Source organism: Strongylocentrotus purpuratus, unplaced genomic scaffold, assembly GCF_000002235.5.
Source record: "Strongylocentrotus purpuratus isolate Spur 01 unplaced genomic scaffold, Spur_5.0 spur5_scaffold_5, whole genome shotgun sequence".
NCBI lineage: Eukaryota > Metazoa > Echinodermata > Echinoidea > Camarodonta > Strongylocentrotidae > Strongylocentrotus > Strongylocentrotus purpuratus.
The window spans coordinates 43,565,864-43,580,065 of NW_022145611.1; the positions used below are offsets into that span (position 1 = coordinate 43,565,864).

At 35.2% G+C, this 14,202-nt stretch overlaps 1 protein-coding gene across 1 annotated transcript in view; it reads left to right on the forward strand.

Annotated features, from left to right (window-relative positions):
* The first annotated feature begins 2,053 nt into the window (after window positions 1-2,053).
* The window catches only part of LOC100891430, a 70,699-nt gene continuing 58,550 nt past the window's right edge, over window positions 2,054-14,202 (forward strand). Inside the window, exon 1 of the mRNA XM_011666556.2 lies at window positions 2,054-2,450. Within this exon, the coding sequence (XP_011664858.1) occupies window positions 2,428-2,450 (23 nt within the window). The 5' untranslated portion in view covers window positions 2,054-2,427. The remainder of the gene's footprint in view (window positions 2,451-14,202) is intronic.

Sequence of the window (14,202 nt, forward strand, 5' to 3'; positions counted from 1 at the left end):
CTTTCCCCATGCGTCACTCAAAGGGGCACCAAAGAATTTAAGGAACAGTAGGGGAAAAAAGATGATTTTAAGGCATTATTTTGACTGTCTACGCAAAATTTATGATGCATTTTGTTTTTAATCAGGTATTATATTAAAGTTATAAACTATGAAAAGTGGATATCAGATGTTCGTACACTACGAGGCGCAATCCTGTTTTACACGCCCCTACACGCAGAGCCCTGGGCCCCGTCTAACAAAGAGTTACGATTGATCCGAATCAATCATATCCTCCAATCAATCGCAAGTTTGCAGTCTCCTATCTCTTATGTACATAGTTGCGATTGATATCATTTATTTGTAGACGGGGCCCAGGTGTGACAATGGGCAGATATATTTTATTGGCGACTTCTCAATATCAAAGTCTGAAAAGTGATGACATGATGCCATCACGTGCAAAGTGACAACATGGGAACCCTCTCGTTATGATACCCTCCATAATCAGAGGCTGCGGAGCTGGGGAGGGGGGGGGGGCACAGTGTCCCAATTTTTTTCAGGTACCCCTTAAGTACCCCTTCTTACATAGGAAATATGCCCCATTTTACTTCAGATAAGTGCCCGCTACATCTATGGTAATTGCCCTAATCAAATTTGAGAGGTACACACTACTTTAACACGTGCCCTTTTCTTTGTAATAAGTGCCCTTCCCCTTTTGATAAGTGCCCTTTTCCCAATCTTTGATGAGTGCCACTTCACGCCTCTGATAAGTGCCCCTATTCATCTCAGGTGAGTGCCGCTTTTCAGGTACAAGAAGTGCTCCTTTTTAATCTCCGATGAGTGCCCTTATTCAAATTTTAGAGGCGCCCCCCATTTAACTCTGTAATAAGGGCTCATGTTCATATCTGATAAGTGCCCCTTTATTTTGACACGTGCCACTTATCCTTTCTAATTAGTGCCGTTTTCCTTATGTTAATTGCCCCTTTACCTTTTCTTCTCTGCAAGTCACACTCTTTTTTATTTATATTTTTATTGTTGTATCTAAGTTGAGGGCTGCGGGCACGTCAAGCTACTTTGCTTATTTTCTGTAGCCCTCCTGCATCTAATGTATGTTAATTATGCATTCAATATATTTGTTTAATTTCGTTTATTATCTGTATAAAATTATATACACTTAAAATTGTATCAAACCATATTATGTTCATGAAAATGTATGATGAAAAAAAGAAAAAAGATGCAGAAACCAATAAATCAAATTCAAATCAAATCAAATCAAATAATGAAGTGCCCCTTTTTCGTTGTCATTGGCGAGTGTCTGTCATTGGGTGCAAAAAGTGCCCCATTTGCACCACTGGTAATTCCCCTTTTTACTTTGACATGTGCTCTTTTTATGTTCTAATAAGTGCACTTTTTCCTTTGGATATGTGCCCCCTTTTTCCTTTCCCCATAAAATGTGCTCCTTATCAAAAGCAAATAAGAGCAACCTTTTCTGATTACACCAACTTGAAGCTCGCTTGCTAAGCTCGCTCGCATTTAACGCCGCCCCTGTCCACATTAAAGACAACAAATAAGGAAAGTAAGATACCGTAAGGTACATAATTTCATGAAAATCTTGAAAAAGCACATTCATATCAGTTGATACAGAACAAAAATCAAAGAATTTTACTTTTTAAAACTTGATATTACTTGCATAAACTGTAGGGAACTCACTCCTTCAAACCAGGCGCTCTAGGCGTCCTCGTTTCATAACTTCTCATTGAAGTATAATAATAATTAATAAATTATGTTAGGAGTTGGTGTAGGAACTACGCGAAAAGTTTTATATTAAAAGTACTTATAAATGACAACCTTCTCTTATGTTTTTCTACAGCGGCACCGACACGGATTGGATGTGAGGGTCTTTGTCCATTTGATATAAGCCTATCCATATAATATTCTCACTATGCCCCTGTCAATCATATCTTTAGATGAATTTTAATATTTCAAAAATTTATATGCCATCTGTTATTTTATTCAACCAAATTTCAACCTATTTTTTCCAACTAATCTAGCTCATATCGCTTTACGGTACTGGTATGACGACGCTGGCGGTATTATGATTTATATGAGAAATGGAATAATAATCTCGCTGCTGGTATGGTTGGTCGGTCGCGCCCGCTATACTCCGCGCCGCTTTGGAATATCAAACATCTAATGCGGATCTAGCGAGCTAGCAAGCTCTCATCACAGAGTTCGAGTGACGTTTCTTACGCTGAAGTAACCATGCAAAATGGCCGACCTTCTAGCCGATATCGCGAAGTAAACACCGGAATATTAAATACCGTCGCCTATGTGACAGCTTCAATCACTTCTTACACGATTTCTACCCAGTGCTACGGTTAGAGATATAAGGAAGAAATAAAAGAACAATCTTATCGCAAATGCATCGGGAATCGGAAAAAGACGAACGAAATGCCGATTCAAAAAGAGAAACGGTAAGTCAATTCTCTCAGTCATATTCGCGAGTCACCTTCGACTACGGATCTTACGGTATATTTCTATGCGACCTATGCCACAGACAGTGTATACGCTCCCCTACATGTAAGCTTCGCTGTGCATGCATTGTCCTTCAATAGTAGGGTAGACGTTTCGTGTCCTCGTAAGTTTATGCACCGTGGCTGGAAATAGTTACCGTCTGGTTGTTACGTAATAGTCCCGTTCTCTATAATTGATCTGGAGAGTAGACATAACACAAACAAGGATACCGCCCCTCCAGGCAGAGAAAAGCCTCCCTGTCTTTGACTAAGTTTAAAGTGTACAGGCCCCACATTGTGTTACTGTGTTTGTTCAAATCAAAAAGATTTGTTTTTGTCTTTAAAACTAACAGAAAGAGACAACAATTATTGTTATTCACTTGATTAAACTGGACTAAAACCCCACAGATAGGTGTAGGTCTCATCATGGTGAAAGTAATGGATTTTCGCCATTGTTTTTGAAGAGCTGTTGTCTTCAATTGTGAACATATTTAAAACATACATGTTTCACATTTTCTGTAGCAATAGATCTACCTGGTTCTGATGCAAAAAAACAACAGTCAAATCATGTTAAGATAAAATCTCAAAGTCAATAAATACGGTATCTAAAATGTAAAATTAATTTTTTGTTTTAAAATTTACCGACATACACTCGCCTCCCAATCATACGTTATGATTATCCCAAGGCAAGGGGCCAGAATTATGTTGGTTAAGAAACGGATTTAAACTGAAATATGCAGGTATCCTGAAAGATATGCATTGTAAAACGTTATGCAATTATTGTTTGGATAACTGGTCATACATATCAATCCCATCTTCTTCCTTCTTCTTCCATTGAAGTACATCCCTTTAAAAGAGTATTGTCGTACTTTATCTTGATATATAAGAATGAAATAGACTGTAGTTCATCAACTTTAACTTTTCTTTTGCGATCCCTTATGTAGCTCGAAACTATATATCTGGTCTATAATCAAAAATTAAACTACATGTAGTTCATAAACGTATTGGTAGTGATTATTATATTCCCCATTATACTTTGTTTTGTTGTGTCATTTAATGTAAACTTTGTTGAGAGTTCAAGGATAAAAATAGAACAGAGTATTCATGTTGTGTTTTCTTCCTTTTCATGGTGTGTTTTCCCTGCTTCAAGGTCTACAATGTTCCAATGATAAATTGCTTTGAAATAGAAGCAGAACATCAGAGAAATGGATCAATAAAAAAGGAACTCAGAATACTAATATTGAAAAAGAGAAAATTTACATTTTGAATTGTGGCTGATCACTGAAGAGAAATGATCAACTAAGTCATCTGTTTCGTCAATTCCTTCATTATTTAGCAATTCTCGCTACCCCAAATAGCGATTCTGCCGAGATCCGGGGAAAATCCTGAAAACGCGCATTGCATTATGGGATAGCTTTTCGACATTACAGCTTCCTGTGCAGGCGCGCGATAGCGCAAACGTAAAACGCCGTCGCCACACAACGTGTATGCACCGAATATGTCGTCTGCTCGGTCTTGTTTTTTTTTTCGCAAATATTTCAACGTTTATTTGAACATTTCATTCGTTGTTTTTTGCGTCTTTTGACATCAGTGACGATGGTTTTCTTTTGTGAGGCTGCACAGTGCTGGGCTCATGATTCCAAGCGTAAGAACCCTGAAAAATGGGGGTGGATGAAGGCCGTGACTTGGGATAGGACTCTATACCGGAAGTTGTAGTGACGACCCGAGAGAGTGAAAATTACCTCGTCTCGCGAATTTCGAGATTTTCGTACCTATTTAGGGTAGCGAGAATTGTATTTTATATTTTAATCACAAATTTATTATTTTATTCGCAAGAGTTTTCTTTGCCTGTAATAACAAATGTTACAATGATATTTATAATGTCCAGGTATTTAATTCTTGTTTCCTAGGAACGTGAAAAACGTGATCTTGTGCTACAAAAATAAATTGAAATATTTATGAATATACAAATTTATCAAAACATTCTCATTTTAAAGTTAATATTGGTTTCAATGTATATACATGCATACACCTGTATATGAACTGGATCAAAGGCATTATAACATTTATTTGCTGGGGGTAAAATAAGAAATATATGGTATCAAGATAAAGAAAAGGAAATGATGAGGGAATATACAGATATAAGTTGACAATTTAATTTATATCTCAATAATAATAATAGTGGGTTCTTGTTTAGCGCTCATGTCTGTCAGATACAGGTTTTGATAGTTTTTCACGACTAATTGAAATGCATAAAATACTTTCTTGGTAGTGGTCCAGTGAATCCAGTGCCCTCAAATATTTCCTTTTTTTATAAATCTGCCTCAGCTGTTACCCTGCTTTCATTAAACATTGGTATATTTTTAGCAGGAGTTCCTCCAGTTTTAGGGTTTGTGACATTACTGATTCTTGTACAAAATATGGGACAAACTTTTCATGACAGTGAAAGTAGTCACTAGATGTACATGTACATGTACAGGTATGTAATGTATGTCTGCTGTGTTTGAAGCTTCACAGTGGTATAATATGGGCGGTGCATCTTGTGGTGGACCAGTCACCCTTGGCCACTAAAAGAGTCTGTTGGGCAATCAGATATTGAAGAAATATGGCTACCTACATGTACTAAGGCAAGTGTTTGCTTTATTATCGTTTTTACATGATTAGTATTAAAGCTGTTACATGACAGTGAATATTGAGTAGCATACAGAATGAAGATAACAGAGCAGAGAGGGTATAGAAGAGAGGACAGAGGAAGAGAGAGAGAAAGAGAGAGAGAGAGAGAGAGAGAAGAGAGAGAGAGAGAGAGAGAGAGAGAGAGAGAAAGAGAGAATGAGAGAATAAGTTTAAGAGAAAGGATAGGAATGTAAATAGGTGTGGTGCACAAATGAACAGCAGTATCATTGTCTTCATCCGCATAAATCAAAGTGAGAAGCATTGAAAATATCTATAATTAATCTTGGCAAACAAAACTGGAGTCTGGGCTACCATATACAAAATGAAATTAATTCAAATAAGTTAAAGCCCTCTGTTTGGAGCCCCAAATTGGTCAAAAATTTGATGGCAAAATTTCACTTAAATTGTATCATATTGTGAAAGAGAATGTCATCTACTGTACATGTAAGACACACTTCTGCAAAGATTTTCCAGAATAAAAATGTGTTTGAAGACAAATATTGATAAAAGAATACATAAATTGGGTTTTCTGTTGTACGCAGAAAACCTAAATGTTGTATTCTTTCATCAATATCTGACTTCAAACACATTTGTTTTGAAAATCCTTGCAGGAATGTGTCTTAAATGACATCCTGTTTCACATTATAGTACAGTACAATAAATTGAAGTGAAATGCTGCCTTCAAATTTGTGGGGCTCCCAACACTTAAGAGGGGCTTAAACCCAAAAGAGCAACCAAACTTTACAGTGTCAAGCTCTGCTATACTATTATACTTTCATGTACATGTACAGTGTACATACTTTCATGTACATTTACATGAAGGCCACCAATTTTTTATGCTGGTGTATTTTTTGTATGAGAAATTCCATTTTTAAACACTGCGATTGATCCATAATATACCAAACGCAAGTTCTCTAATCCATTGCAAGTTTGCAGTCCCCTATCTCTTATGTACATAGTTGCGATTGATATTAATCGCAAATAAGTTGCGATTAATTTTAAAGGTAAAGACCAGTATTGGAAATGCCCCAATTTCAAAAAATGAAATGGAAGCTCTCATTACCAATCATGTGAAAGAATATGTTTTGACTAATACATGATGATAAAAAAATTTGCCGGGAAACCGCCTACTAATTCATATATTTGGTAAATTTGTTTCTCTCATGGTCTGTGAGAGATATAGGGTAGTCCCATATACATCTTTCTGTGTATAGCACTTGTAACTTTACGAAGAATGGGCCAAATTTCTTATCATTTTGATGATTCCAGAACCTTGCAGATGCTAGATGCTAGATGATCAACCTTTTCTGATCGATTCCACAACGTTTCTTTCACAATGCAATCGCATGACCATAACTGGTCTTTACCTTTAACTCTTTTAGAAGATGGGGCCCGGGTATCAGTAATGTTTACAATATGGCCTTTGTACATAGCATGCATAGTGTAGTTACTTTCACATTGTAACAACTAAAGAACATAGAATGGGAAAAACTAGAGACTAGAGTAGTCCTTTTATGTAGTTTACTAATAAAAGTGGCTTATTGGATGAACAAGACAAAGAACATGATCCCTATTAGTTTAAAGATTGACAGCATACGGTGGAAATAATGATGCTCAAGTAGAGCACAAGCATGTACATGTATTGAGAAAATGCTTTAATAAATCACAAAGAGGGCATAAGATCTTCACAAGGGGGCTAGAGCAAGAGAATACTCAGGAGCATAATATCTGCACAAGAAAATACACCCTTGCTATTACAGGTGCATTGAAACCTAAATGCTACATGGAGGGTCAAAGGTGACAGAGATTGATCACAGCCCACTGATTTCTGTTTCTTTGTGAGCTAGAGTGAGGGGAATGCCAACAAACTAAGGTTCTATCCCGTTCAGTGCAAACACCAGATTAACCTGTGATTGTAGTATGACCATGACTTCTGTGCAAAGTTGATATTGTATTGTTTTCGTTGAATTCCATAAAAAGGTACGATGAATGTGCACATATTGCACATGCCTATATTGAAAAGAGGCAGTTATTATGAGGCAAAGCATTAGCAAAAAAAAACAAACAAAAAAAACATGGTTTAGTGTAGACTGGAGTGGCTGTTGTTTTTCATGAAGCACAACATTGTCAACCGGTGTATGTTTTGAAGTTAATAACTCAGATATGTTCAAGCGGCAAATGTAACCATCAAAATAAGTCTAGAGAGCATTTATTGCACATCCTAAGTCTACATTTACCCACACAACTACTCATACTTGTTTTTCATTAGATGAAAGGATAATTGTGATGAGACACCAGCACTAGTGCACAATATTGATGAGGCAACATCGCCATAAGTTGTTCCTATCTAAATATCCTTTCTGACCAAGAGCTTGAATACTGTACATTTGATGTTAATTATTGTGGTACACTTTTTCCTCCCTTTAATATTTAATTTGTCCTGGTCGACCCATTTTTTCCTGAAATAGGCCTACAACTTCGCTAGATATAAAACCCCAAGTATAACACAATGAAGTGCTTAGGAATAAAGATACACAATGATTCTTCATTATTGGAATGTACATGTACAATAGTCCACATCAAGAACTTAAAAAAAATATATGAAGATTTATATGGATTAAATGTCTACAGTGTAGGAAAGGTGATTGATATATAGCAATGCTAATCAGTAATCAAGAAATAAATTTTCATTGTCATAGAAAGAAACTTCATGATATATCAATTTAGATGTTTTTTTTCTGTTGGAAACTAATGTTATGGTACATTCATCTGCTACATTGTCAATTAAATAAATCAGACAAATGGATTTTAGCAAGATTACTCCTTGATTTAGCAGTCTTCATGAAGTTCATATGTACATGTACAAGTGTGCTCTCATCATGGACTGGAGGAAAACAAAGTAATGCCGGCTGCTTGGAAATTTAAGTGGGCCAGCTAACATCTCACCAACATGTTATGAACAACACCTACAAGTAGTATACTGATGCTACATGTATATGAAGTGTTCATGCTATTTGTGTTAGTCTTCCATTTATATTCTGTATTCCACATCTATGTTTTCTGTGAGGAGTTAAAGTTTGGAAGTGAAAACGCTAGTGCTAGTAGTTTTTAATGATAAATATTCCTGAAAACTTTCAATGAAACAACATCTTTCTTGTTTGAGAAAAGAACAAACAAGTGTGTCTGTCCCTAAACCGACTTGTGAAGTGATTGGCAAGAGTAAAATCATATGTCATGGATGGAACAGGATGGGCGATGGTTTGGATTTTTGTGGGGATTTCTTTGTTTTCGGTTGTAATAATTTAGTGTAGTAGACAGACCTTAGTACCTTAGGAGTACAACTCCTTAACACAGGTTGAATAGGATCTTATTACATATTTAGTCCTCCATTTACATGTATTTTGGTACTTCTTTCTCTGTATTATTACTTTCAAAATTCTTGGTGCATTGTTGCACTCTTAACCTTGACATGCTATTTTGGGAATTCTGCTGAGGGCAAGTACTACAACTTGCAAACCTGTTATTCTTTCATCTGCAGACTCTTCCAATGTGCAGTGTTCACAAGATGGGCCTGGCTACAGCTTTACAACTTTCTGCATTTAGAATACAAAATAAATGTATACAAAACAATAATTGTGAATTTCCAAAGGAGAATAGTGTATTTATAGGGAAAAAACTGGTTTGTTCAGATAGTCCAGCCAGAAATTGTTACCATGGTATTATTTGTACTCTTGAGGACATTGCAATGTATTTGTCCTCAAAAGCTACATGTAGATGTATCTTTTATACTAAAAGCCATCAAGGCTCAACTCTGCATACTACCATAAAAACTACCCTTTTGGGACTATTTGGAAAAAAATTGCTTTTAGACTGTCACGATGCACCAAGAAAACATAAGTTTACTGAGTCCATTAAGACCCAACTATGTACCAGTTATGATAAAGACTTTAAAGTAGGAAAAATGTTGTTGTCTCATAATCTGTATGAATATTTTGCAACAACTTTGTCATAAATATGCATTATTTTGTTTTTGCATAAAAACCGGATGGTAATGAATATTTACTGGTATGATTCTACATGTACATTAGTTGAAATCCTGCAGACATACAGTGTATGTATACACTTGTTGAAGGAAAATTGGGTTGTAAAATTCTGTTTGTTTTTAATGTATTACTAGTACTTTATAGAGACATTGAGACTTCTTGTCTCTTTTTACCCTGCCCAAATAATTGTGTCAGCTTATGGAGGCCTCCCTTGCCATAAATATGTAAGCTTATCAATGTGTATTTGTGACCATATATTTACATGTACCAGCATATCTACATGTAGCTTCATTGAATACATATTAAAATTAATGTGCTTTTCACATTAACACAAATGTGCTGATTGGGGAATCAAATCAGCAACATCTGAAAAAGGGCTCTATATACCTATAACGATTTGTTTGTAGAGTGCATTATACATGTATATACATGTATATATTTATGCTCCAATTAAGGATATTTCACAAGTTTGTAGTTGTGTTTCTTGCATTGAATCAAAGTAAAATGACCCCATACTGTATATGCAGCTAATAAAAGCATAGATTATTTAGACTTGCATGGTCTTGTTTCCTCTCAATGATTTCTTGTCCAGATGGTCTAAAGTAGTACTTTCCTGACCTCTGCATTCATCACACTATAACACTTCCTGAAATTCCCCAATACCATTCTATCTCTTATTTGCTATATAGACTCAACAATTTTGTTTTCAACAAATGTGAAAGTATATGGTTCTCTTGTTCTCTTTAGTTGTAGTTAAAGAGATGTGGGTTTGATATTTCCTCTCGTCATCATCACTGACTTATTTCCTTTGTGTTAAGTGGAATAGCAAAAGTGTGTTTAATAAGTACTACAAGTACATGCATGTACAAAGACGATGAGTGTTGCAGTATATATCAAATATATGCTGGTATAAGTGAATGTAAATATTGATATTTGTGTGTCGCTTCTCTCATGTTTATAATCGGTTCAAGTTCAAGGACTTTTCCTAAGAATGTAAATATACTTTTATCTTCATCTATATTTCTTCAAGTTGTATGTACTCGATCTTCTGTAAAGATTGTGTATGAGACCAGACCAAACTGATTAAATGCTCTTATGTTGGGTTTCACATTGTACAATGAGGACCAGAAAGTACATATTTCTGTGAAGACATGTAATAGGCCTATAATGAATCGCTTTGGTTGTAATAACACACTCATATCTGTAGTCAATTTAGTCATCAAATTTGTACACAAAGTTTTGTTTCACAAATTGTATTGGTATGAAATTACATTTAAGTAGCAAAATGATATATTACTACCATAGCAAACCTTCCCAGAATTGTAAGTTTACCGGAAAGCCTTTAAGGCCCACAATATATTGTAATACAAATATTGCATGCTCCAGCATTTAATATAACAAATTATATGAACCAACCATTTCATAGTGACGTTATATTTCACCCAGGCCGCAGGAAAGGTTGAAATATAATGGCATTAGGGAAATTCTGACTTTGGAGGTTCATATGTTATATATCGAAAAACAAAATACATGCAATACTTGATGTATAAAATTTAGGGTGATGGCGATCCTATGCCTTGCTCCTTTGCTCCTTATGATTATCAGTGATCAGGTGTTGTCTTATATCATCAACCGTTTGGAGTCATCTGTTAGAATTTATAGGCAGTTGTGAAAAATCAATTCAAATCAAAGCAAATCGCATAATTCCAATAATTGTACATGTAGTTGTTTACTGTTTTGTGGAACTCTACTTTCACACAGTAACACCTCAACAGATACAGTGAAAACAAAAGGCCAAAGGGTAGTTCTATTTGTCTATCTGTTTTTCTTTCTATCTTCTGTCCCCCTTTCTTTATAGGAACAGTTGGCATTTTGTATAGAAGAGCTGGACCAAACAATGACAAAACTGCAGCAAATTATGCAATTATGCATGTGAAATAAATAAAATAATGATACAACAACAAATTAATTTTGGATGTGCATAAAGAGTAAATTAATCAGATCTAATAGATATATATCTTGTATTAATTATAAGGAAACATTTTGTATAGGTTGTTAAAAAAAGAAAAGTTTAATAAAAGAAGCATTTTTGTTGATAGTAAGATCAGGTGTTTCCTACATGTAGGTAAGAATATGAACAATTCAAACTCACAGATTACAACTATGCATGTAGGCGATAAGCTACATCATGTCATAATGCCCCTTGGTTATATTAGTAGGCCTAAACAAAAAGTTACAAAAAAAAACCCTGTAAAACTATATGTAGGGAGATTCAAGATGGAAGGCCATAATCAATAACATTGTGTAAGCGAAGGAATTTCATAATTTTGCGGGGCCTGCAGTGAAAAGCCCCTTTCTACGAGGCTGCAGTAGATGGTTGATTGTGCTAGCTAGCTGCATGGTTAGATATGCTCGAGGTAGAGATTTACTCTAAAGTGGATTATGTTCTTCTGCCTGTCAGGCATGCATGTTGATAAGATGGTAGAAGATTGGAGAATGTATACCTACATGATGGAAGCTACCTACAAGCTACCTACCTATTGTTGTTTAATGTATATTCTAAAGATGGAGCTTCATCAAAATTGATTCATTGTGATGAAGGACAAAGGCTGCTGAAAGTAGTAAATGTTCAAAGTGTTAAAGTATAGACCCAGCCCTTTACTCCAATTATTGTATGGGTGCTGACTGCTGAGGGTGTTTTAATTATGGTGACGATATTTAAAGGGTAATTCTGATAACTACTAACTACATGTAGATAAGTTATTTTGATAGAAGCAGATGGATTAAAAACTTGATCAACAAAAGGAAAAAAAAGTTACCGGTACATGTTTGAAAGAGGGAAACTTTGCAAATTGTTTGTAAAGTTAATGAACGTTATAAATTGGATAATGTTAAGATATATGATATTAAGGGATAAAGTTGGGCTTCCAACTCCTTTTCAACAAAATGCTATGCTGTATGTGAAAACAGTGAATTTCTAATTTTTAATTTTCATGTTCAGCTTGATTAGTATTATTCTCTGTTCAAACTTACTGGAATTGAAATTGAAGTTGGAAATGATTTAGAAATAATTTGACTCAATATTAATGAGATCATGCCATCAGATGAATAACTTTCCCCCAGTCGTTCATCAAAGTAACACAATGACAAAAACACCTTGCTGCTTACATGTACACACATGGCTGTAGGCTACTATAGACGTCGAGTATGAGGAGGGGCAATAAATATTTGATTAGTAGAATCTACTGGATGATACATGGGCTCATCGTGGTGTAAATTTGGTTTCAATTTAGGAAAGGAATTGATGTACTGATGAAACACATCTCCATACTTAATATATGAAAGGGAATATAAAGGCTTATTCATGAACATTCGTAGAAATGACAGCATATGGTGTATTTATTAGTGCCCCCGTGAATTTCCATATTACAAAAACAATATGCTTTCTCACAACAGGCATTGAAGTAGCAACATATTGTGGGGTTATTGTCAGTATGTGTGAAACATTGGAATGGCAATGTGAAGGTTGCTAAATGGATGATACGTAGTGTCTTTGGACAAGGTCATGAAATTAGTGAAATGGACATGGATATATATCTAAATTATCTAAATCCACGATAGTGAATCCCCTAGCTCTCAAATGTAAAAAAGGAAAGGTTGTGCAATAGAATGTATTCTTATTGTAATGACATCCTATAGAACTAGGAGAAGGTGAAGGTATAACAAAAGTATAAGCTTTTTTTACACTCTCCCAACTAGGAACAAATATTTGAAAAGCCTGGATAATATTAATTTTACATTCACAACCACCTGGTTTGGCAGAAATTAGGTCCTTTCCCAAAGAAACATGCATGAATTTTTTATTTTTGTTCATATTTATGATCACAGTTGTTGAGCATGGATCAGCTCTTGAATTATAATCACTTGACACTGCCATTACATGTACCTATGAATTATTGTAAACCTGCAGAAAAATAATCAAATTGAGAAGATTACCCTGCTATAAAGGAAGTACAAGAATTGTTTTCTGTAAATTTCTAGTGACAACCTTTCTTCCAAGGTAAATGAAGTACATGTACAGGTAGTTCACTTTAAAGGTACACATGTACATGGATGGGGTGGCTACTTCACAAAATCTATCTCTTTTCATGGTTATATTTTTCACCTGGGAAGATTATGCTCATGTGCATAACATTTTAATGTGACTACTAATGTGCATGTAGCCTACATGTCCAGCCTGTACAAGTATGTACATGTATGGAATTCACTTGGTAAAATGGTGAATTGTACAGTGCAATGCGATTGTAGATTATAATTTGGACACTTGCAACACTTTGTGCAACATTTGAGTGGTGTAAGCCACAAATATGTTTAAACTATTGAAATTTCTCCCAGGAAGCATAACATTAAAAGAAAAAAAAAAAAAAACCCACTGTATTTGTTGCTGATTTAGTATGTCTGTATTGTGACATGTATTAACAGTGTTTTCTGTCTTCTCAAAAAATTACTTTCACTAGCTGTATCAAAGTTTCAGTATGCTGCAGTACATGTATGTGCCCATACCTTGTGTTCAAGAGGCAGTTTTGGGATGTTTTTCTTTCTGAGTACGGTATAGACTTTATTTGAATTTAAACTGCATACACATAAAACTTGAATTAATATTTACATTGCACCCTTGTTGTAAGGAGTAAACTGCCCTGTTTAGTTTTAGCACTGTACACTATGAATATTAAAGTAGTAATTTGTATGTCATGAGGGTCTCTATTTATTTATATTGGAAAAGAGACATTTCTCTGCTTGACTAAAAAAAATAGATAGAATTGAAAAAAGTGAAAGTGCTTGTGATGTGACATTGTTTTGATGCCTCTGACCCGGCTCAAAGGTGGTGAGGGAGGCTTTGTGTTTACAGTTGTCGAGCCGTATGTATTTTGGCAGTACTTGCTCTCCAGAAGCATACATACACATGTAGGCATACTGTCTGAAAGGATTATCGTCAT